This window comes from Haemaphysalis longicornis, unplaced genomic scaffold (assembly GCF_048455015.1).
Source record: "Haemaphysalis longicornis isolate Haplotype H1 unplaced genomic scaffold, Haemaphysalis longicornis Haplotype H1 scaffold_7, whole genome shotgun sequence".
In the NCBI taxonomy this organism is placed as follows: Eukaryota; Metazoa; Arthropoda; class Arachnida; order Ixodida; family Ixodidae; genus Haemaphysalis; species Haemaphysalis longicornis.
This window is the reverse complement of record NW_027526422.1, coordinates 18,362,184-18,386,121: the sequence shown is the minus strand read 5'-3', so window position 1 is coordinate 18,386,121 and position 23,938 is coordinate 18,362,184. Positions and strand designations below refer to the sequence as shown.

At 46.0% G+C, this 23,938-nt stretch overlaps 1 protein-coding gene across 3 annotated transcripts in view; it reads left to right on the top strand.

Moving 5' to 3' along the window:
- Positions 1 to 441: 441 nt before the first annotated feature.
- Positions 442 to 23,938, top strand: part of Mondo (MLX interacting protein mondo) — a 53,326-nt gene continuing 29,829 nt past the window's right edge. The window contains exons 1-8 of one of the 3 annotated variants that reach the window (XM_077676165.1): positions 442 to 1,047; positions 6,652 to 6,758; positions 8,160 to 8,233; positions 9,985 to 10,110; positions 11,328 to 11,460; positions 13,301 to 13,396; positions 14,674 to 14,759; positions 19,942 to 20,508. In XM_077676165.1, coding sequence (XP_077532291.1) covers positions 701 to 1,047; positions 6,652 to 6,758; positions 8,160 to 8,233; positions 9,985 to 10,110; positions 11,328 to 11,460; positions 13,301 to 13,396; positions 14,674 to 14,759; positions 19,942 to 20,508 — 1,536 coding nt within the window. In that variant the 5' untranslated portion in view covers positions 442 to 700. Of the gene's footprint in view, positions 1,048 to 6,651; positions 6,759 to 8,159; positions 8,234 to 9,048; positions 9,209 to 9,984; positions 10,111 to 11,327; positions 11,461 to 13,300; positions 13,397 to 14,673; positions 14,760 to 19,941; positions 20,509 to 23,938 lie in introns of those variants that run through there. The other 2 variants (XM_077676164.1, XM_077676166.1) reach the window with 2 other exon arrangements.

Sequence of the window (23,938 nt, the reverse complement as noted above, 5' to 3'; positions counted from 1 at the left end):
TCTCCTACGCTTTAAATTTCTAAAGCTGTCAGACAAGCTAGTAGAGCACCAATTTACGCTCTGAATTTACGCTTGAGAGCTAACCGGCACGTCCATAAATGCAGGAACAATGTGGATGACAGAAAGCGCAGGCAAGCACATCGTCTGTGCCCAAATGGTGCCCAACGCTTGTAGATACTGTGCCTTATCATTCTCTTTGTCTTTCTATTTGCTACGGTTTCAAATGTTTTACGATAAGTGAACCAAAGGGCCCGCTTTTTTTTCTTCAAAATAGCGCTAGCGATGCTAGCGCTACTCTAAAAAATTGTTACTTTAATAAACTAGTATCTAATAAAAGTTCAAAAAGTGTGCTCAATAAAAAATAATTACAAAATTAGTGAAATGCAGCACTTTTTTTTGCAAAAGAATACGCTAGAGAGATAACAACAGGTATTCGGAGGATGTTCGATCCGGTACAGTGTCTAGCGCCAGTCGCCAGTAAACAAGATTTGCTTTCGTCGGTGTACTTTCGGTCGTGCGGTTGTGTTTTTCTACTGAGAAAACGAAACGCGAGTGAGCGATGGAAACGATGGAAACGCAGTGGCAGGAAAGTAATGGCCACGCCACTATGGCGCGTAGTGCTAGCGCAAGCTCCAGCTGTGCAGCTAGAGATGTGCGACCCGGAAATGTTTAGCCAGCCGATCCGCACTGCGAGTGAATTATGACTGCAAGCAGTATGCAGCTGAACCGAGAAGACATGTCGCACGACGAAGATGAGCACGCAAGACTCTCCCGCAAGACGCCGACGGAGATCATCCACAGCGGACACTTCATGGTGTCCGACATCGATGATGCGGACAACACGGACGAGGTAGCTCGTGCCAGCGAGTCGGACTGCGCGGCCGAGGTGCCCAGCTCGCTGGCCGCTCCGTTGGAAGAGGTCGAAGACGGGCTCAGCTTTGACACTGACGAGAGCATGGAAGTGGACAAATTCGTCAAGTTCCCGTGCCATATCGCCATCGACGGTTCGCTAACCAAGCTCTTCGAGTGCATGACTTTGGCATATAGGTAAGCACGTGAGTCGTATGTAGCGGCGATCGCTTCCTTTGGGACGAGCGCCAATTTGTGCGAGCGCGATCTGTCCGGTAAACCGGACCCAGCGATCGCGTTTGCCGGAGCATGTTTTCCGGAAGCGCGTGCTCGAGTTGTTACCGTTTTCGGAACTTTTTCACGGGCAGAGATTCGGGCGCGGGCTTGCTGGGCGCACACCGCGAGCCGTAGGCGCTCGAGCTCTTTTCTGACCTAGATTGTAGACGAAGATTGGTCAGGGAGTTTGGTTTCAGTTTCACACGCGGTCATGGTTTCCTCTGCAAGCAGGCGGCGATTGTTGCCCCGCAAGAAAAGCCCTCGTATCGCAGCATCGCATCCCTTTTTGCGCTCTTGTTGTCGGGCACGCATTTTTAACGCTGCGTCGCGTGTTGACATAGCGAAATGGCGCATATCGCCTCGCATGTCGCCCTTGATTACAAAAGAAGTCTGTTGGTGAGGATGAGTGAGATTGATAGTCCGCACACTTGGTATTGTTGCCGTACGGCGTGTCTACTTGCCCTTGAAATGCGCTAGAAAGCGGATTCGGCAATGCGAAGGAACCTGCGTTGCGACGACACTTGCGGTGGTGAAGGTGCCAGGACGGGAATGCGTCGTCCGATATAACCACGGGTTCTCGCGGGCCTCTTATCGCTGGGGTACTGCCTACTTAGCAGCTTTAGCAAAATAGATTATGACTGATAACTAAGCCGCGGGAATTGATATTGCAGACTAAGGAAGGAGCACGCAGGGTTGTGGTATTCAACAACAGCTGTTTGCCCGGAATGCGCTCTTGCGTTCTTTCTGCCTTGTATACCTGGTGCGACCTCATTAGTGTCATTGGGCCGGGTTAAATAGTTTCTTGTTTCTTCACTTCGTCGGAGTGATGGAGATCCACTCGGGGAGAGGAGATGTCATTTTAATGATGCAGTGGATAATTGTATGTGGAATTGTCCCCCCAAAGGGGCATCACCGGAAGGGAAGGGGGATTGGCTGTTTCTCATCAAACAGCTGAGTCCTGGACAGCCAGGAGAGCTGAGTCCCTAGTAGGAGTACCCCACTCTGGATGTGCTGTTGGTGGTGATAAAAACATGGCGCCCATTAAGCGTTGCACACTTACTCATCCCGAGCAGCATCATTGCCTCTACATTCAATTTTGTTCGGGTAATTATGTCTCCTACTGTGGGAATGAACTCGTGATGACCATAATTATGTAGCTGGCGGTCAGATGTTGAAATGTTCGAAAAAAAAAAGCGTTTCGGCTTGAGTAGCGCCGGGTGGCGGGCTAGTTGGTTATACATCGTTGGTTCGACTGCTCTGGTTAAAACAGAAGATGCACTAGAAAAGACACATACACTTGATGTATAGACCGTGCAGTCTATACGTCAGGTGTATGTGTCCTTTCTAGTCCGTTTTCTGTTTAACCAGTGCAGTCGAACCAACGATGTATTTCAGGTTATGTGGCAGTCGCACGTTCTTATTTGGTTCATCCTCGAAAGGTGTCAAGCAGTGAGACTGGGATGGCAAGCAGTTTACAAGCCAGGCTACACACTAGAATAATTATGCTATCACTTTCTTTCATAGCAGAAAACTCTTACGTGTTGAGCTAGGTGGTATGACGGAGGACAGGGACACATTATATGCCTCCCTAATGCTCATAATGTTGTACTTTGGGGAACACTGTGGCTGATACAAACCGAAGAGTGCACAATGGTGACCAAAACTTTTTACCTATGGTGTTTAACTCATGATGCCCTTCATATCACTGTTTAGTGGAAGCCTGAAGCCTTCATCCATTTCTAAATCTTCACAGAAGGTAAAAAAATGCCTAGCCCCTTTTGCAACCATTTCACAAAGTACCGCGGTGACGCACCATTGGTGTCCACTAAGGTTTCTTGCTAACTCAGTCTTAAAAAGTCGGCTGTTGACTTGTTAATAATGTCACGGTGTTCGTTCAAGCGTAGTTTGTATATAAAAACTGTGGTTGCAACTTGCCGGTGTGTAGTCACAATGCACATCATGAAATTGGCAAAAAGGATGCTGCAAAAATAAAGCTGCCCCTCTGAATGCACGTCTTTTTGTGAGATAAAAATGAATAAATAAAAAGTATCAGATTTCATTGTTGGCTTTGAGAACATACTGGTTTCTCTATAATAAAAAAAAGTGGCCAAAATGCATATGAAGCGAGTGATATAAAGAATAAATACAGAGAACTGTACCGTAGGACAATTAGCAAAAAAGACAATAAGGTTTAGAATGATATCAAATCTAGATCTTCAGCAAATTTGGAATGAGCACACAGATCAAAGTGCTACTGTAAGGGGGAAGGCAAAAAGGATGCACTGTGCTTGGACTGACATGGTATAAGGAATCTTAGAAGCACCGACAAGTGGGTAAGTTGGTATGGAGACATGCTAACTAAAAGCACAGAAAAACGCGGGACAAAGAGAAGAACTACACAGGACAAGTGCTTACTAACAACTAAGCATGGTATCAGGAGGTGAGGAGGGGGTGCGGGTTGGACCAAGTGATGGGGAATGCACTTTAATTGCCCCCTTTGAGGGTGCCCTCCTGGTAGCAAGTGGGAACGTTTTAAAAAGAACGATTCCACAAAGGCAGTGTAGCGTACTTTACTGTCAGATAACTGACAAAAAAAAAAGTGGTAGCACACTGGCGGGCCTTGCGCGTATTTGTTGCACACTATTTCTTCCTGACAAAGATTGGTAAGCCAAGCATGACAGCGTGAAGAGACGGAGACAAAGTGGGACACAGCGTCATTCTGTGTGTCACTCTGTCCTCACCAGTTAGTGCTGTTTTATCTTTACCGCTAGTCATGAACCAACGCATTCAACAACGAGTATTGCTAAATTGGTAGACAGGCTCCTGGTGTAGTAGTAACAGCATGACACTTGTACCAGCATTGTTGTGGTGAAACTTATTCAAAGGGACACAAAGGTCAACTAGGCGGCTTTTCCTTCAAAGGGGCCCCCCCCAGCTGCGTGGCTTATATTGCGCTTTCTCTCCCTCTCTCTGTCTCGTACCTAAAGCACTGCAAAAGCTATAGTTATCGTCAGCAGAGAATAGTACTGGGTGATTTGTTTGCAGCGACAGATGCCATTTTAAGTCTCTGCTTTGCCTTCCTTGCTATTTTCTCTAAAGCAGCTATTGAACTCTTTTGTTGCTTAAACTGAAAGGAAGCTAGGCAGTGGGGGGCAAAATAACATCTGTGACATCACATAAGAACGCAAGAAAGAAACAATTCAGCTCGAATATTTTGGGGCCAAGGACTGAATGTGCTGATTGTCTGCGCTCTAAAAGTGTTTGAGTTAAAAAAAAAAAAGCCTGTGGAAAGAGTTTCAGCGGATTTTCGCTTTGCCTGGTGCTAGAGCGCATCGCTGCTTTCACTGGATCATAAAGCTTCATCACAATCATTGTAAATTGTGTCATCTTCCAAAGCACTATTGTCGAGACAGTGTGTTTCAAATATTGTTAGCACATATTCCATGGGTATTTCTTTTCGGGCCTCAATAGCCTTTTAGCGTGGCATTATTCCGACTGTGCTTATGTGCTTGGACTTGCGAAGCCCATTGGCCATCTTTTGCATGTACCTCTGCATTCTGTGTACTCTCAAAGGCCTATAAACAAGCACAAGGATAGTAAAGTATGGTGTCGGGTCTCTTTCAGTATGACCAGGTCCCTGTGGTTTTTCTGCAGGAGCACCGGTGCTTGACCTGTTTTGTTCTGTGCTGTGTTTTCACAAGTAAATCACTGGTGTCAGCTTCTGGCCCACAGATAACTCAGTCTGTCCTGTACTGTGAACACAGCTGTTAACAAGGGCGGTAAACAATGGCCTGAACCCACCCTTCCGCTGATCCTCGTGTAGCAAGTAGCTTTGCGTTATTTCCCGAGATTATCCAATGCCTAGTGCAGGGCTTAGAACAGAGCACATGATGGCAGGTTTGCAGCTACTGTTACTCAGGCTTGGGAAGGATAACAAACGATGACATATCATTTTGGAACATATCGAACGAAAACCTTGGCTTTCGCAGGGCTGTGTGCCTGTTTCTAGATATTGTTCTCTCTTTCAATTGTGCTCTGTCTAGTTTTGCGACTAGGAATTTCAGGGTCGCATCTGGCAGATTATATGTGTATACATGCTTTGTGAAATTCTTGTCTGACTTCAGCAACGCTCAAAGTCACACTTGGGAATGCACGAAATTGAGGGCTGGGCTTAGTCGTTATGCCATAGTTCAAGGTCTGGGGCCTTCTCACCATATGTTGCAGCTTATTTTGTTTACTTGTGACTCATGGAACGGGGTTATTTGACATCTGCATGTCAGGTTCACTGCCTTGGCCATAGCAAGCTTCTTTGATTTTTGTTCACATGTTTCTCTTCTTTTGAATCTGGCTAGCGGTGGGTTTTCTGTGTGGCAGAGAACCTCTCAGCAGCAACACCTTTGGTTGGAATGATGATGGATGGTTCTTTTTCGTGGGCTTTGTGCTCAATGAGGTGTGCTGGCTAGTTTCTGGGAAATGAGCGTATTAAAAATCAGGACGCGGGTTGAAGGGCAACAACACATTGAGCATTGTGCAAAGGAGTGCTATGATACATTAGTGCTAAACTTGGGCTAAATGCTCTGCTGCGTGCTTGGTGACACCTTGGCATTTTGCAGTTTTTCCAGAGCTAAGATGTGTGCACTCCAAAACAGAAGATGTTGTGCGGGAAATGAAACATCATCCTTGTGCATGCTTTGCTTAGCAACGGCAGTGCTATCTGCTACATTGCCACCAATGCAAGGAACTACCTCATCAGCCTAATCTTGAGACTAACTGCTGTGATATCTGTAGAGCAGGAATAAAGGTTGGTTGTAGTGAAGAGGATGGTAATAAAGTAGCGGTTGTAAGAAGCGAGAATGGTTACCTGCCTGTTCTGCCCTTATGGGGCCTGGATGTACCAAATAGATAAATACAGCAATGCGTTCTTTGACCACTGCCAACTTCGTTTACTGGCATGGGGGCAGTATTTGGGTTAGAGCCACCCATCTGAAGTAGGACCCACCGCTCTTGCTAGTAGCAAACACAAAATCAGGGCCACAGGAATTGACGATACCCATGCGTGCAGCCTCTTTTCTTCTTTTAGGGAGGGGGGTATCAGCCTCAGCTTATATCTAAATATGACGTAGATCATTGCTATGCGAGAATGTAGGAAACTCCTGCCGCACCAACTTGTTTGCAGGACCCCCTTCGAACAACAAATGATGTAAATGCACATGCAGCGAGTGATCAGTGCATCTGCATCATCATACGGTAATCACAAAAAATAAGCAGCGTTCGTCCGTAACAAAAAAAATTGTGTTCTCAAGGGAGGGTGAAAGAATTAAAGGGGCAATATTATAGAAGCATGAGAGTTTGTTGTTTGGATCCTTTGGTTGCTATTGCGTTCACTAGTAATGATCACTTTACATTTTCAGCACGGCTAGTTTTTCATAGATGCGCTGTCGTCCTTTTCTAGTCTTTGACGCCTGTTCAGGGTCTTGCCGTGACTGTTTGGGCTCAGTGGCGTGCTGCTTCTCTTGTGTTCCTCAGTGGCAAGCTGACGTCGCCCAAGTGGAAGACCTTCAAAGGGCTCAAGCTTCGCCTCAAGGACAAGATTCGCCTGAACAACATCATCTGGAGAGCCTGGCACATGCAGTGTGAGTGGTGCGGGGGTCGGCCCTACTTAGCCACAGCGTATGGGAAGAGGGGGGGTGCAACCGATACTAAGGGGGACGGGCTTGCTCAAAGGGTAGACCCAAGAACACCAAGTTCCTTAATGTTCTCACCTGCCACAATCTTGCTGTCCTAAAAATAATTCAATTGCCTTACATCTGGTAACAACACCGCCAATATCTGTGCACCGTACCCCCAAAATGAGCACATCTATTTGCGGCGGAAAAAATGCCACAGAGACTTTCTTTCTTTTGCTGTTCATTGTCTCTGTATCTATTTTCCCATCCGGAACGTACCAACACACCAAACTCGTAGTTCCGAAAAGCCCTGTATGTACAGTCATAGACAAATGAAACGCAATCACAAAAGTCTGAAGCAGAACAGACAAATAGTGCAATTTCTTTCCATGCAGGTCAAATTTACACTTGTCTTAATCACAATAACGAAGTTGGGAGCTGTGGCTTTCCAAATATACTACTAGCGCACCATTATTTGACCTCCATGAAAAGTCTTTTTCAACTTTGCATGGTCTGGTTCATATTTTCGTGGTAGCGTTTCATTTGTTCATGACTGTACATTTTTATGTACATTGTGAATTAGTGGGCCGAAACGGATGAAAAAGAATTGGAGCAGCCAATCAGTATTTTTTGGTATGCCTCTGGTTGTGCCTTTCTGGGCACTTCCTTTGGACAAGTTCAAGGCGGTGGGCTTACAGTTGCTGTAGAAACTGACTTGCTGTTTGTTGCCTAATCTGCAGCCATCACAAGCTGTTGGGGTTTGTTCGAGTGCACAAATTGAATCCCCTAGAAGCAGCACTAGTCCTCTTGATTGTGCTGCGTTGTTTACAGCAGTTCCCTGGCTCTTATTGAGTGCTTTCCATTTTCCCATTGTGATAAGTTCTTTATTTATGTTTTTGTTTTCCTAAGACATCACGAAAACATACGGCATATTTGAGCACAAAATGGAATGTGGAACGATGTTCAGTCCTGAACAAAGACCGAAACTGCTGCTGTGTTGGGGTTCGGTAGGTTACTGACAGGGTATGAACCGATGAAATAATTTTTTTTATGCCTTCTTTGGCTGGCAGGGCCTGTGCTTCTCAACGCTGTCCCGCCCAAAATCGTATTATGCCTTTAACATTGCAATCCATTACAAAATGTGTTGCAAAAAACATAAATATATTTGCTTCATATTCTTAGTCGTGAATATTTTTGCATTCCTACATTTTTCTCCCATAAATGAGGGCACAGGCTATCTGCCTGAAGGGAAAGCTTGAATTTCTTTTTCCCGGGGTGTTTTAAAGGGGGTGTGACAGTCGTGCCTTTTCTGCGACACATAAATGGCTTCCATCAAAAATTAAGTTTGCCCATCTCTTTTAACCCCAGTTGTGGCCAGGAGAAGCCCGTATGTGTGCCAGTTTGCATCCCCTCTCGAAGGGGACACTCACAACAAGCCTGAGGCAAGTCTGATCTCTTTATTCTGACTTTTTTTTTTCTTGCGAAAAACTGTTGTGTAATAGACGCTGGACAGGTGTTGTCAGGAGTCATGAAGCAGTGCATCGTATTTAATGTGTGATGCATGGCAAGGTATAGTAGTGCGTTGTTGCTGGGAGATTGTACCATTATTAGCTGACGTATATCGCTCTCTTCGAACACATTTTTTTAGCCTGGTGGCTATATTGAAATATAATATGCCTACCGCCCTGCAGCCTTTAAAACCACATGCTGGTCCTTGGATTGGCCTCCACGAGAAGCTAACATCGCAGCTACTACGGCATGTAAATGCAATCTCTGGTCGTCGTGTGTCGTTGTTTGCACAGGCACCTTTAGCGCGAGGCTGATCAGATAAGCGTTGTCTGAAACGAACATGGCTGACATTGTTTCAGTTTGGCACGAAGCCCCCTCTGCTCTACCCTCCCCCCGTGCAGTCTAGTGGCTGGACAGTTGAGCCCTGAAAGCGAGAGGGCAGGGGGAAGCGTCCTCTCCTTTCCTTTGTTGTTCTTTCTATTCAGCTTGTGGCTCCCTGCTTGTATGTGCCCCCATCGTCCTTCCCAGCAGGGCGGTTTGTTTTGGCCGTGTCTCGTCACTCGTCGTTCCAAGTTTATGGCCATCGTGATGTGGTCTCCCGGTCACCCGTCGTGATAGCGCGGCGGGGGACACACTTGTGTCGCTTAATCGGGTGCCGGGGCTTATCTCGCTTTCTCCGCTTCTTCTTTTCTCGTCCGATAACTCTTTTGGCACCGCCGCCCTGTGGCCTTTGTATGGACGCGAATGTCGTTACCAATCTGCTTCCACGTTTGCCAATGCTTTTCCGCAAGCGGCAACGGCGCTCCTTTCTTGCCCGTGCTTATGTGTGTGTGGCGCCAAGATGTGAGGATTTTCTTTCTGGGCTGCTGCCGTTGCTGCTGCATCCGCCACCACTGCAGACGCGTTGTGTAAGCTTGACAGCCTGGAAACCTAACATGGCCTGATGTCTCTTGGCGTCTTAGCTGGAGGCTTTCTTATAAGTTGGTCGCAACTATAAAAAAAATTAATAATAAATCAATGGGCAGTGTACTGTCCAACCCATATTGTACATCTGGTGTCACCTTTAAATGAAACGTAGCTTTAAGCAACATGTTATTGCATTTTGTGGAGGCCTTGTTCATTCTTCAGATCTGCATTGTTCAGCTTTAGGTCTTCGTTCATACTGGACTGGACGAAAAAAGAAATAAAAAAAAGGTCCTCTGTGGTCTGCTTATTATTTCTTTTTGACACTACATTTTTTATAGGTTAGCTGCACCAGAAGTTAATTTTGCTTATCTTCTGCCCCTTGCGGTTTTTGGGCCGCTACACGCAATATTGGTTTGTTGGTGGAATACTTGTACCGACTGAAGCACACTAGGCTGTCTGTGCGCTCTGGGCACAAAGGATTTACATTTTCGTTGAGTTCTAATTGAGGCCACTTTTTACTTTCAAATGCATGTAGTCCTTAGTTTGTACTCTGTAAAGTGGAGCTGGCATGTGTCTTATGACAGCTAACATATTTTTTGTAAGCTGTTGTAATTACTTCCTGCATGTTCTAAAAAAAGTAGGAGAGGGAATTCTGTCATATCTGTGTGACTACTCACCTCGTTTTTTTTTTCCACTGGAAAATATTTCTTGGCTATTTTGTAATGTTAAAAAAAGAAAAGAAAAAGTCCAGCAGCACTTTCGTCTCTTTCACCTCCAGGCGATTGTCATGGAGGGCAAGTACTGGAAGCGCAACTTCAGCAACATCACCGCTGAGTACAAGAAGTGGCGGATGTTCTTCTGTAAGAAGAACTCGCAGTACAAAACTGTGGACGACTACAGCACTGTGAGTTTTTCATCTCCTTGGGTTGGGAGCGATGCTGGACAAAAAGCGCAACATCTCAGCCAAGGCATCCTCGTCTGGGTTTCAAGTGGTTGCAGCAGTGGACCGCTAACATGTGCCATTGCACGAGCTAATGAATCGGCATTTTTGTGGATGCACCGAACTTTCTTGGCAGTGAGTAGGAGGTCCGTAGTTGGACACACGTGGTCTGTTGGATTTTTATGGCTCCGTAATTTAAAGTGCTAATCATTTTGGAAATCCCAGAAAAGTGGGATATCCTTTTGTTATTCAGCAGCTTTAAATGAATGCATTATGCTGTAGGTGACTGTCTATTCATATGCATACAGCTGCACAATGAATGAGCTGCTCCTGAATCTGTTTGTCCAGCTTAACTGGCTACTCGTATGATGCTTTTTTTTTCTTTTAAAGAGCTGTGCCAAATATAAACAAAGCGTTTCAGTTCATTTTAAAAAAAGCTTGTGTTTGACACTATGGAAACTGAGAGATATGAACATGATAACACAGCAGAATTAGGCAAAAGCAAGAGTTCCGCCCCTACGTGGTCATTACCCGCATAATTACTGCCATTTGTTATGCACTTTTGCCAGCGATGAACGAGAGCGTGTTTTCTGTGCTCATAAAAATCTGAACCAGCAGAGGCTAGCCGCTTCCTTACGGCTGCGATGCCAGCATCCAAGTTGGGAAAAAGTTTTGATGTGGTCCGTGCGGCCCACCCAGCTTTGCCACCGCCTTTTTTCCAAGTCATTACAGCCAACATATAGCCGTGCAGACATTTCCCAGTTCGTAGCCTCATCTTGAGGAGTGGCAATTGAGCCTGGAGGGTGGCTCGTCATGCACATCCTTTTGGCCACTTCTGAAATGCACTAACCACCACCTCACTCTACTGGTATCCAGTGCATTGTCTGAAGACCTTCTGCAGTTGCGTCGAGTAAATGTTGGTCGGCATTCATCAGTGGGGAATTCAGGAACACACCTCAGTGTCAGGCACCGATTTGGTAGGCTGCTGATCTGCTGCTGCCCCTAAAATAACAAAGCAATTAGCAGGGTATTATTAGCAGGACGGTGCAACGTCTGCTACAACACCAGCAACATCTGGCTCAGGCATTCAACACACACACACACAAATGGGAGGCCCCACTTTTGTAGCGTCCCTCTTGTATATTCTATGTGCATTGACACTGCTGATCGGTCAAATGCAGAACCCTGTGGATTTGGACCTCCGCTGGCTCTCTAATGGCGCTGCCATGGATGAAGACTTCTTCATGGACCTGTCGGAAAGCCTTTTCAGCAGCCTAAACCAGCCCTTCGACTTCCCAAACCCGAGAGAGATAGGTGAGCCTCTAATTGGCCACAATACTCTTGAATGCTCTTGTGCCTGCTCGCACATCATCTGTTTCCTCCCCATGTGTGCGTGTGTATTTTTTGAGGTAGTTCAAAGCACTTACTCATGCTATCTTGCTATCATGAAGGCACTTACTCTTGCTATCTTTACTTACACTGGAAGTTATTATTAGACACGAGCTGTTTGTAGGCATGAGGCTGTGGGGAGGGCTCTTATGGCAGCCCAGCCAGAGCATAAGCTGCAGTGCTAGCTCCTTTCTGGCCAACGCGTTAGGTTGCCTTCTCTTTTTTGATGTCAAATATCAATTACAACCAAGGCTTCCCTGTGATCCCCGCAACATCTAATGGTGCCTCTATGCCAACATTGCCTCCTTTTTGAGATAGCAAGCACAGCAAGCGCGGACAGCCACAGTATCTAAGCTGATAACGGTTTTGCTAAGGTCAGTATCATATGACATCAGATGTTTACAGCTTCTTTTATCTTTAGCCAGAGTTGTCACTTTTGTCACACTGGCTTTCACTCTTGTTGCCTGAGTTAACTACAGTCGGTTGGACATGGAAGCATTGGTAAAAGCTGGACGTAGCACATGTCTTTACCTATGGCAGGCGTTCATTGTTTTTGTGGAGAGGAGGGTTTAAAGACCATACATTGCTGCTGAAAATGGGCTTTCTCTTTAGTCACAACTTTTCTGGTCCAACAATTTTGCCTTAAATGCTCCTTTTTTTTTCTTCTTTCAACCTCAATTACCTTCTTACACTCCTACACAAACGAGTTCTAAGATGGGTGTGGTTTTTTAGCCATTTCAACACCATGCACTGAGTGTCGCTTTAAATGTGCCACCGGGAGGCGTTTGCCATAGAATTAAAGCTAGCTTTGCACTTTTACCACTGCTGCAGAAGAGGGAGGGGGAGATTGTGCGTTCCTTGTGTACAGCCTCTTTCTGCACCTTTGAAGTGAAAGCTCTGTGGGTCCAATTAAGCTTGGCAGACAGGGTAGCTTTACCAGAGAGCAACTGGTATGAGAAGAGGGTAGAGAGCAGGGGAACGATAGCAAAATAGAGAGCAGAAGCAGGTGATGTAGCGACAGGGTGCATGAAAGTGAGAGGAAGGGCAAGGTTCGATTCTCAGCCGCCGCGGCCGCTTTTCTGGTAAAGGCGAAAAGCAGAAACGTCTGTGTGTTTGCGATTTCGGCGCACGCTAAAGATTCCCAGGTTCTCAAAATTAATGCGGAGCCCTCCACAAAGGCGCACCTTATTGCCTGTGTTGCGTCGGCGCGTTAAACCTCACAAACAATAAATAAATAAATAAATAAATCAAACAATCAATCAGTCAATTGAGGGGAGGGCCAAGTGGAAGAGGCAGGAGAAGGAGGGGCAGAAGAGCAGCTTTCTCGGAAAGAGGGATACTGGGGTGACTTGCTTGTGGATAAGCGCAGATTATGATGGAACAGCGCAAACTTAGTAGGGCGAGAGGAGGACACACCGTGAGCGCTTCTCCCGTCCTGTTAAGTTTGCACTGTTTCATCATAATCAATGTATACCAACTAGCCCAGTTCTCGATCATATTGCTCCAGAATGATTTTCTCAGTGCACGAGAGCATAGTCCAGAGGCAGGGCATGAAAAGGGATCGTAGGCCCACATGGATGTAGTGGCCTGCCATGCTGCACCAGGAGCTAGGTGATTGGTACGTGCTTGTTGGCAGCCACAAGAAAGGGTTGCTTTGAGTGCCCATTTTGTGCACGGGACATCTCTCGTTGGCATTTGCAGCCTGGTGTGGCGATCGTGTCTCTTGTCTGTAACGCTGCGCTTTTTCTCTGCATGCCTCTGACAGCTTCGAGGGTTGGCATTGCTGATTTCATCCAGCCTGGACTGGTTCAGCTGCAGCCAGCGCTTGAGGACTTTATGGACACGCTGGAGCCTCTGTCAGGTACTTGCACGAGCACTGTGTGCTTTGCGCTCTTCTCTTTTTTTTTTTTTTTTCGCACCGTATTTGCACCACTTTAACGTGCACCTTTTTTATGAAAATTGGCGTTCAAAAATACCTGTGCGTTACAATCAGACTTGAAACTGAAAAACCCTTTAACCGAAAACGCCAGCTCGAAACCAAAATGAATCAGCTCAATGAATGGTGGAGGTTTTGTTTAAACATCTGGGTGGAAATAGAAGGGAGCAGGGCAGCGTGGCATGCATAAGGCGTCTCGGAGTCCAGTGTTTGGGATTGGCGAAAACAAAGGGACCACATGTAAGCTTCACGGAAGGGCTTTAGCTGCTCGTAGCACCTACAGATTTATGTTCAATTGTGCAATTTCGAGGCGTCCGTTAAAAGAAAATTGTTTCATGTGTGCGGTAGAATTGGTGCCAAGATATTTTTGTTCATTATGGGTGTTGAATTATACTGTGCGTTTCCCTGAAATCTGACAGAGGTGATCTTGCACCAGTGCAAAGATTGCAGTGCTCTTTACACCTGAAAGTTTGCAGTGTGATGGTGACCATTTTAAGTTGTATTAATCTCATCAGGCCGAGAGATAAAATTGGCTCAAAGGTCATTTGAGAAGCATGCAAAAGGTTTAGGGGGATTTGTTGTGGTAAGTGTAGCTCTTTGCGTTTTGCATTAAGGTGTTAGTAAAAGTGTACTCAGTAAAAATGCACTGTGAGTGTAAGTGATATGAACCAAAACTTAATAGGCTGCTTTGGGTTTTGTCCAGGGTGATGGAAAAGTTGGCGACATGTTTAGCTCTTGGCATTTTTTTTGTTGCTGTTTTTATATATTCAGGCAAATAAGTCTACATCGTGTTGCTTTGGTTCTATTCTTCTGTAATTCAATTTTTGTGTGCAGTCGGGATGGACAGACTAGAAGCATGCTGAAAAACTAAATTTCTTTGTGTAATTCAAAGTTTGTGTGCAATCAGAATTGACAGACTAGCAGCATGCTGAAGAAAAAAATTTCTTTGTGTGACGCCTGCCGGAAGGAAGAATTTTAGGTTTTTATACTTTCCTGTGGGCCAATTTAGTCCTACTACGTTTGCGGGTCAGTCATGTCATACTTTGCTTGAAATTGGTGCTTGTTTCTGTCTCATTTCTTCCCTGTCATGATTGACGTAACATTTTGAGACGGGAGAGGAGCCTGTGCTATGCGATAGAGTGGCATTGAGAGAGAGCTGGTGTTGAGGTGTGCCCCCTGTCTTTGCACGGGCCTTCTTGTAGATTACTTCAACTCGAAGCTTCCGACACTGCCAGAGGAAGGCTCCCTGGGCTCGGATGCTGCGGCTGCTGCTGTTGCCACTGTGCAGGTTGGAACTTGGGGCCCTGCACCGAGCAGCTGGGCTCTGAGTGCTTGAGCAACGGAAGTGTTTGGGCTCATTGCTCATACTTCATATAAAAACAGCACTCAAGACGGGACACAAAGGAAGAGGCAACGCTCACATAGCGCTATGTGTGTGTTGCCCCTTTCTTGGTGTCCCGTCTTGAGCGCTGTTCTTATGTGAAATCTGAGTGCTTCTTGTATCAGCTCATATTGACACTGCAGTTTAATGTCGGAGAGCGCAGAATTGTCTTATCTTGTTGCGTTTGTCTTGCTGCTTTACACCAACAGCGGTTGCATGGGGTGAGGAACTTCTGCAGAGAGCCGTGGGCTACATCTGGATGAAATTGGCCATTAGGATTACTCTCAGAAGTTGCTGGGTCATTCCAAAAGTTAGGAGGACAGAAAGAAGTGAAAATACCAGCTTACTTATCTAATAGACCTGAAATGTTTTGTGCTACGAAGCTTGCAGAAGTGGCCTTCTTTCTTACTGTCACAAAATAACTTGGTCACACTTTAACGTTAGCCTTTTACCATGGATGCTTTGTGGCCCACAAACCCCTGGAGTGACCGAGAAAATTTTGACAAAGACTAGATTTGAAGGCACTTTGTGGCAACAGTTGTTATCTGATCACAGTGGTTGCTGTAGTCATGCCTATCATCCGTAACAGTTATTCTCTTCCTCAGGAAAGCCTTTTCTCTGTTTGTAGCTGCGGCTGCTTGAGGAACAAACAGGGTGGTTCAGGATGAATCACTCTGCTTTCTCTGCTTAACAGTGTGTGGTTTAACTCTTTCGCGACCACAGGAAAATTGACCGATTTTTAGGGGTCCAAGAAAACATTTTTTTCTGCTAAAAAAATTGTTTTGGAACTAATTACAGGAACAAAAAATGCAGATTATGTAACGGCCTTTTCAATAACACTAGCTTTTAAAATGTTTTCATACATTATAGTTGCGAAAAAAATATCAAAATCGAAAATTTTTGTCAAGTTGTCAAAAAAAATGTGAAAAAAGGAGTTGTGTATATCAAACCACTGGTAGTAGAAAAAAATTAGGATATATATTTTGTAGGGAAACATTTCAAAAACACGCCCTAGAAAAAATGTCGACTTGCGCAGAACAGTTTGTCAGATATAAAAAAAAATGTTAGCACGCACGGTGCTCGGGTCATGCGGTGAAGCCCAACCTCCAATTCAAAATGTGCAATTTCGGGTGGTTCCCTGGAAGGAATCCGGCGTTTTGACATTAACAGAGGCACCAATTTGCTCCCACATAATGTAAAAACATCTTGTCATGACTGACTTTGCGTTTACAGCAAGCACAATATTTGGGACAAGCATGCGATGTGGAAAAACATGCATGAAGTTGAAAACTGAACTCCGTGGTTGATGCTTGTTGATGTTCACGGTCAGTTGCCTCTCAAAACATAAAGTTGAGCTTGATTATCATCTTCTGACTCACAATTGTAGCCTTGCTTGCAGGAATGAGGTGTGATGCGCTGGAATTGTGCCCTGCAAACTTTGGCCACGTACCTAGCTGTTGCGCAATAAAAAAGATCAGCACAACGAGCCTTTTCTGTTGCAGCACCACCTAACATTTTTGAAATGAAACAACTTATCGGACTCCGTCCGAATAGACAGTTCAACTAAGCAGCAACATTAGACACCCGGATATACCCTCGCATGGAAACGAAACTGGAAGGCGAACAGGTTTCAGTGTGTAAGGCCGGTTTGAAGTGCTGTCCTCGTCGGAACAGATATCTGGCGACTGGGTGTGATCTTTTGACTTGCATCTGAAGTTCTTATCACAGAAATCAGGTTAGGGGGGGGGAAATCAGGAGCGGCGTGCTTTGTTCGAGGATTAGTCGTGGACGCTCCAGGCGCCATGGCAGGTAGCCTTGAAGTTGGGTAACTGCGTAGTAGCGCTAAATATGAATTTTGCGATGCAGAAACGAAACCGAAACTGTTGTAAACTGTTTGCGAATGGTCCTGGGGTAAGTAGAACTACCACAGTACTTAGAACAACTTGTGCAAAGGCAATAAAACTGCCTAAAATCATAAAGTAGCTTTGCAAACAGGCACTACTTGACATTTTCAGCCGATTTCTGGGATTATTACTGTCAGAGCGCGAACCTGACGATTGAAAATCGTTTGCTGGTTCACCATTCATGCCCTGAGAACAAAAAACAAACGCTGGTGCAGAGTAATTACGAGTGGCACGCATTCTTCGTTGGTAGCAGTGACGCGCGATGACCGCACCCCTTTTCCACACCCAGGTGATTCAAACGTGTGTCAAATATCACATTTTTGTTGCAAAAATGAAAACAAAACTGATTTTGAAAGGCCATTTTCTGAACTAACTCCCTCCATACAGCCTTACTTGTTCGAGCAACGTCTGGAACACTATGAAAAGGTGCTCCCAAAGTATCGTTCAAATTGAACGATTTTGAATAGGTGCGGTCGCGAAAAAGTTAAAGCTTTTGTTTTTTTGTGTGTGTTTCATTGACTAAGGTTTCAGTGCAACTCTGGCAGTGTTACTACAGTTGAACCTTCTTATAACGAACACTGATGTAGCTTATTATCGACTATGGTGAACTAAATACGAACTTTGGATGGCCACACTTTTTTTTCATTGACACCTGTTCTTTTTATAATGAAGCTAACTGCAAGAGCCACGCGCGATATCGGCTATAATGAAGAAATATTTGAGAAAGGCTGGTAATGAGCTACTTAGAAAAACTCCCGCCGTCCAAAACTGCGGAAATAGAGAAGGCACCTTTGTGCGTAAGCACTGGGGAATACTTCATCCTGCTCAGTGCTGTGGAAAGCCACCTGACGAAGATCACCTCCTACTTCAAATAAATGACAACACAGGCCTGTTTTGTCAGACGGACTTTGTTCTTTTGTAATTTCATGTTCTCGTGTGTGGTCCATTTAGTTTGAAATGCCACAAGGAGACAGGTAAGGATTACCTCATTTGTAGGGGGTTCGAAGACTAGCATAAAGTGTTTTTGTATTTAAGATTTTTGCACTAGCCAGATTGCCGATTTGTTAAAGCCAACATTTTAACCCTACTGTTACAACGAATATTGGATATAACAAATTGATTTACTGGCCCGATACAACGAGGTTCAACTGTATTATACATTGCTGCTTTAAGGAAAAGGTGCTATGTTCCCCAGGGCTTAAGTCACAGTGAGAACTAAGTAACTGGAACGCGAATGTACACACGCAAGTATGACACACTTTCAACTGTACGTAAGTACGACGCAGCATATGACACCAATTTGGCGAAATCGATGTCCTTCATTTGGTCTACAGTGGAATCCCATTAGGCAGTACCTGGTGAGGAGGCAAAAATACTGCATAAAATATGGTGGTGTGACTTCACTGGTTGCTTTCTGGAGATTTGACATGGCTACTCTTTAATCATACACCACAGCTTAAAGGGACACTGAAGTGATATGTAAACATTGCGGGATTACTTGCGCAAATTGTAGTCCGGAGTCCCCAGGCCATGTTTCGACCACCCTGGGCGCGTTTACGCGATTTTATTTAGTAGAAAAATTAATTCGAAAATGCTGTCTTCCTCTCTTTACGCTCGCCCATTTTCTGCGGCGTTTTCGTGTGACGTCGCGAGGAGCCGAGCTCGCAATTGGCTGCGCTACTGCACGGCTCCCCTGCCTTCAGACAGAGTCAGTCGGCCCAGCGTTTCGTCCGCCGGCCGCCGACGGGTCGTCGCAATTCGTTCGCTCAGTTGAAACGAAGCCAGGACACGTTTGTGAATGGAAGAATGTGCCTTTCTTTACTTGGTTAGTTTGTACACTGTATCTAGCTCCAAGTCAAGGTCGCTTCACACAAGCGCTGCACAAGCGCACATGCGACGCTTCGCTGACTGGTACGCCAGTAGGAAAATATAAGGCCTCTTGAAGGCGGGAGAAGAGTCAGCGAAGTCAATATAGGTACTAAGGAAATAAAATCAACTGATATTTTTACCGTACAGCGTAAAACTAGGGTGCGGGAAACACTTTTTTGCGCTGGGCGAACAAGCACAGCGGTCAGCAGCACGACTACGCATCTGCGAACGCTTTTCCGTCTACGAAATGCAATTGCTAGACGTGAGCTATTGTGGAAACTCGGGCGACGCTTACTGCACGAGCGCAATACAACAAATAGTCACCTAAGCTGCTTGAAATGCCAAAACTAAATATAAGTGTAAAATGGTTGTACGGCAGCGGAGCCCGGCCTGTAGCCGAGTGGTCTGGGCGCTAGGTATGTCACCGCAAGTATTTTGCAAGTCACGAGTTCGAATCCCTGCGGGTACGTACTTTTTTTTTTTTTTGTAAGTTAACTTTTTCGTTTTCCGCCGATGTTTTCTATATTGAGTTCACCTTTTTTTGGGCCGCAACGTTCATGGCTCCACGAACTAGTTCACAAAACGCGCGCAGGCTGACACTGGCGCGCTAGCGAGTTCTCGTTGGCGTGCTGTTGCCATAAGCACCGACTGCTTGCAGTCAGTGGGCACAGGCCAGAATGAACAGACCCTTGGCCTGGTGCGAACACGCTTTTTACGATACAGGCATGAGGGAGGCAAGCTCCAAATATGGGGGGAAAAGCGCATGACATTTGGGCGTCTACGGGTACGCGGAGGGTGTTCATGCACTGCGTAGGTCTCGGCTAGTGAATGCTACGATTCCAAGCCGTCCTGGGAGGCTTATCTTTATGCATTTTTACAGCTGACAACATGGCAGAAGCGCGGTACGATAATTACTGAGTTATTGAGAATGCCCATCCAACAACGCCACCGGTTGTGTTTTACAGAACCGAAACCGAAACCGAAACTTGTTTGGTTGCTCACCTTGGGCATTGTCCAATCACGGTGCCCGCTCCTCCCAACGTCACAGCTTTAGTTGGTGCGGCCGCCGCAAACCGCGCATGGTAGTTTTTCTTCTTTCGCGCTTTGTAAAATAATTACCGATTTGTCAACCGGATAAACGATGAAAAGTGTGCTAATTTGAGCCAGTCTACGCAGTGCAAGCAAAAACGGGAGCTTGACAAATTCACTTCAGTGTCCCTTTAAGCTGGTGCATACTAATAAAGTTTTGCTGTTTCTTGTTTTTTTTTTTTTTTTTTTCAGCACCGATTTAGTGCCTTTTGTTCGTTATTTTTCAGCTGCAGTCGTTTGGAATGCCGCAGCAGCAACAGCCACTGCAGCCCAACCAGCGGGCGGCCACATCGTACAGCAGCAGCCGACAGCAGCTGATGGCCACTGGCCCTCAGCTCCAGCCACTGCCACAGCCGCAGCCCCAGCCCCAGCCACAGCCCGAGAGGGGGCCAGCACAGCCAGCGCTTCAGCCATTGCTGCAGCCTGCACTGCAGCCAGCTCTGCAGCCGTCACTGCAGACTCCTGCCATGCAGCCCATGCCAACCATGCAGCAGCAGCAGCAGAGGCCGGCCGGCGGCGGCTTTGGCTCGGTGCTTCCACCCCTGAGGCCAGTGCAGCCGGCTGCCATGGGCAAGATGGATGGTTTTGTGTCACCCACGGGCCACCGGAGCCAGCAACAGCAGCAGCAGCCGCAACAACCCCTGGCGCCTGATCCGGGGCTAGAGGAGTACAATTTCCTGCCAGTGCCCCCGGAAGTGATCCTCACTGTGGGGGCTTCGCCGGCCCAGGTTCAGCAAGTTCAGCAGGTTCAGGTGCCTGTCACAGTGGCATTTGCAGCCCAGCAAGCAGCACAGGCAAGTTTGGGGCGCCAGAACTTGTCTCGGGGGGTCTGGGTTGATTGAGTGTTGGTTGGTACTCTGCAGGGAGGAACTCCATGACACATGCCTGCTTCATACATGCCTCTGTGTCAGACACCAACTTGGTAGGCTGTGCTTTACAGCTGCTGCTGCCTCTGACATAACAGTGAAATTAGCAGGACATTAGCAGAAAGGCTCAACCGTGGTGCCAACACCACCAGCATCCGGATCTAACTATTGGCATGTACAGACAAACAAATGAGGCATTACGTTGGAATGACCCTCTTGTGTACTCTATCTCTGTTGTCGTTCTTCCTTGTTGTGTCCTGTTTTTAACTGCTCTTATCTTCAAGCCAAAATTCCTTATTGAGCTGCAATGTTTGACCACTCCATGGCGACTTCTGCCATGTTGCAAGATGGTGTTTGGCACTGATTCCAGATTTTTTGAACCACAGTAGCAAGCAGTGTTTAAGGTACACTGGAGTGTGATTTGTAATTACGGGATTACTAGGGCAAATTGTAGGCTGGAGTCTTGAGGCCATGTTTCAACCACTCTTGCTGCATTTATGTGACTTTATTCACTATAAAAATCAATTCGAAAGGGCTCTCCTCCGCTCTGCATCCTCCTTGCCACTTTCCGATGAAGTTTCGTATGACGTGAAAATGAGATCGCTTTGCTTGACTGCGCTACTGCACGGCTCTACTGCACCTACTGCACGACCCTTCGACAGAATCAGTCGGCCCAGCGCTTAGTTGGCCAGCGGCTGGCGGGTCGTCACAGTGCGTTTGCTCAGTTGAAACTAAGCCACGACATGCTTGTGCCTGGAAAAATGTGCCTTCAGTTTGTTGGTTTGTAGACTGTCTCAAGCTCCAAGGCCAAGTCACTTTACACAAGCGCACGTGCGACACTTCACTGACTGGTACGCTAATAGAAAAGCTTAAGGCCGATTAAAGGTGACAGAAGAGTCAGTGAAGTTAATATAGGTACAAAGAGATTAAAATCAACTGAAACTTTCATTTAAAGTTTAAAACCGAGGTGCAGGAAGCACTCTTTGCCCTGGGTGAACTACCACAGCAGCTAGCAGCATGACCACACATTTGCAATTGCTTTTCTAAGAGCCTAAGGAATGCAGTCGCTATAGATGAGATATTCGTGGGAATTTGTGGGACACTTACTGCAAAAGCGCTATTCAAGAAATACCGTACAGTCTAATCCCGCTACAATGAAGTCCGCTTTAACGAAATTTCCGCTTCAACGAAATATTTCCAATTCCCCGTCGGCTAGCCATATAAGACAATGCAACAAAGTCCTCGCCACAACGAACCATTTGCCTGGCTTGCTTTCGCTTCAACGAAATTTTCGAGGATTTGGGCTGGGTTTGAACAATTATTTCACAATAAAATAAGCATAGCACCAGCTATCTGTAACTTTTTATACATTCAGGACGCTTAGTTTCACCAAAAACATGCGCGGTGCACCCACACTGCCACCCAAAACAAAAAATTGGCCGTGTATCTGCTCCTTCCGTTGCAAATGTCGTCAAAAGACAATAGTGTTTGTAGACATTTGCAAAGGAGATCCCCTCCTTTGCTTTCCCACTAACCTCGCATGCTGTTCTTGTACCGTCGCGTTCATCCCAAGGTAAACACACCAAGGGTTTTCTCAAGGCGATTTGAATTTACCGCGTTCCACTGCTACAGGCCGGGTTCCTTGATGCCAGCGCTGCAGTATGGCGGAGACGCGCGTGAATCGAGGTGGCCAACTTGAAGGTTTCTAGAACTGTGTGGCCGTCCTTCACGTGCGTTCCTAGCAGAACGTGGAACCTACCTAGTGGAACCTTTCGTTGCTGTTGCCGCGTGATTTTTCATATGCTTCCTGTAGGTGGCGTGGGCAACAGCAGGCGGCGGTTGGTTTTCTGCAGTAGATGTAGAATATCATTTGCTATCGAAAAACCAAGCATCCATGAATTTTTTAATAAAGGAACACTGTAAATATCTCTTGTGTATGAATTTTCGGTCTTATATTTGCATAATGTCTTGTTCATGTTCAACAAAGTTGACAAGTATGAACATATAAACCGGGCTTAGACGCTCACATTTGGCTGTGAGTATATAAGACTATTGCGCAGTGTACGTTTTGCTTTGGCCGGGTGGCTGAATCGAGTCACAGAAAGAGAGACAGACAGACCAAAATTTCTGGGTTTAAGTTGCCCAAGAAAGACTATTGTCTTTAAAAAACAAACTCATAGGTAGACGCCATTGTTTGATGGTGATAACGATGTGGCGGGCTGTCTTTACATGAGGCGCAAGCCAGGTTTGCCAAGCCAGAGCTATAGCCAATCCGTATCTAGTTGAAATCACGCGAATGTACTCTGCTGCTGGCGCAGCACCGTCATGTACGTGTTATGAGCAGCTGTCCTTGCAGTTTTCCTTCTACAATTCTTCAAAGTCAAAAACATAAACAATGTTTTCGTGTTTAGTCTTACACCCATGGCATCTTATCTTAGTCGTGAGCGCACGGTCACTTTAAAAGCAAGCAGCAAGCGTAGCTTGCCTGCCAAGGTCAGTTGCTGCCCTGCTAGTCAGAGGATAAGATAACGGCACCGTTTTTGCCACAAGCAAGGGGGGATGGGGGGGCTTTCTATCCCATAGCAGCTATCTGCAAGTAATCAGCTAGGTGGAAACGCTTTGTTGTACAGCAATACGCTTTGCGCCTGCATTTCTTTGCCTCTCCCCTTCTCCTCAGTATCGCACTCTTTGTGTGCTGGGAAAAAAACAGATAACCATTAGTATGTTTCTTATCTCAATAAACGTGACGTTACTGCGCGTCACTCCTTTTTCTAAACATTGTATTATGCTGCCAATGTTTCAGAACTATACGGGGCTAATTTTCTTGCCCTGCCGTGCAGGTTGGGGCAGATTTCGCCTCAACGAATTTTCGTTTCAACGAAATTTTTTGCACGTCTCGTCAATTTCGTTGTAGTGGGATTCGACTGTATTTACTCGCGTAATGAACCCACTGGCGTATTAAACCTCCCCCCACTTTTCTTCTTGAGAATTTACTTTCTTATTACCTTGCTCATGAAAAAGGCAGTGAGAATAGAAAGGTACTGTTTAATATGTTCTTATCTCGGCATGGTAGCTGATGCCATTGACGGTTGCAGTAACTTGACATCACACCACAGTTTTGGCAGAAACGCTAAAAAAGCATTCCAGCAGAAAAAATCTCAATAGTAGCCGGAGACGGGAGCGCGAGTGTCGTGGCTCACAATTTAAAATATGTGCACTTGTGGAGCGCCACTTGCTAAACACAAAACAAACTTCCTTGTGTATGGCTCCACGAAAGTGCTGTGTGTGTGTGTACAGAGCATCAAACGTACTTCACACTACTCTGCTCCGTGCTGTTCCGCGACTTGCAATTATGCTC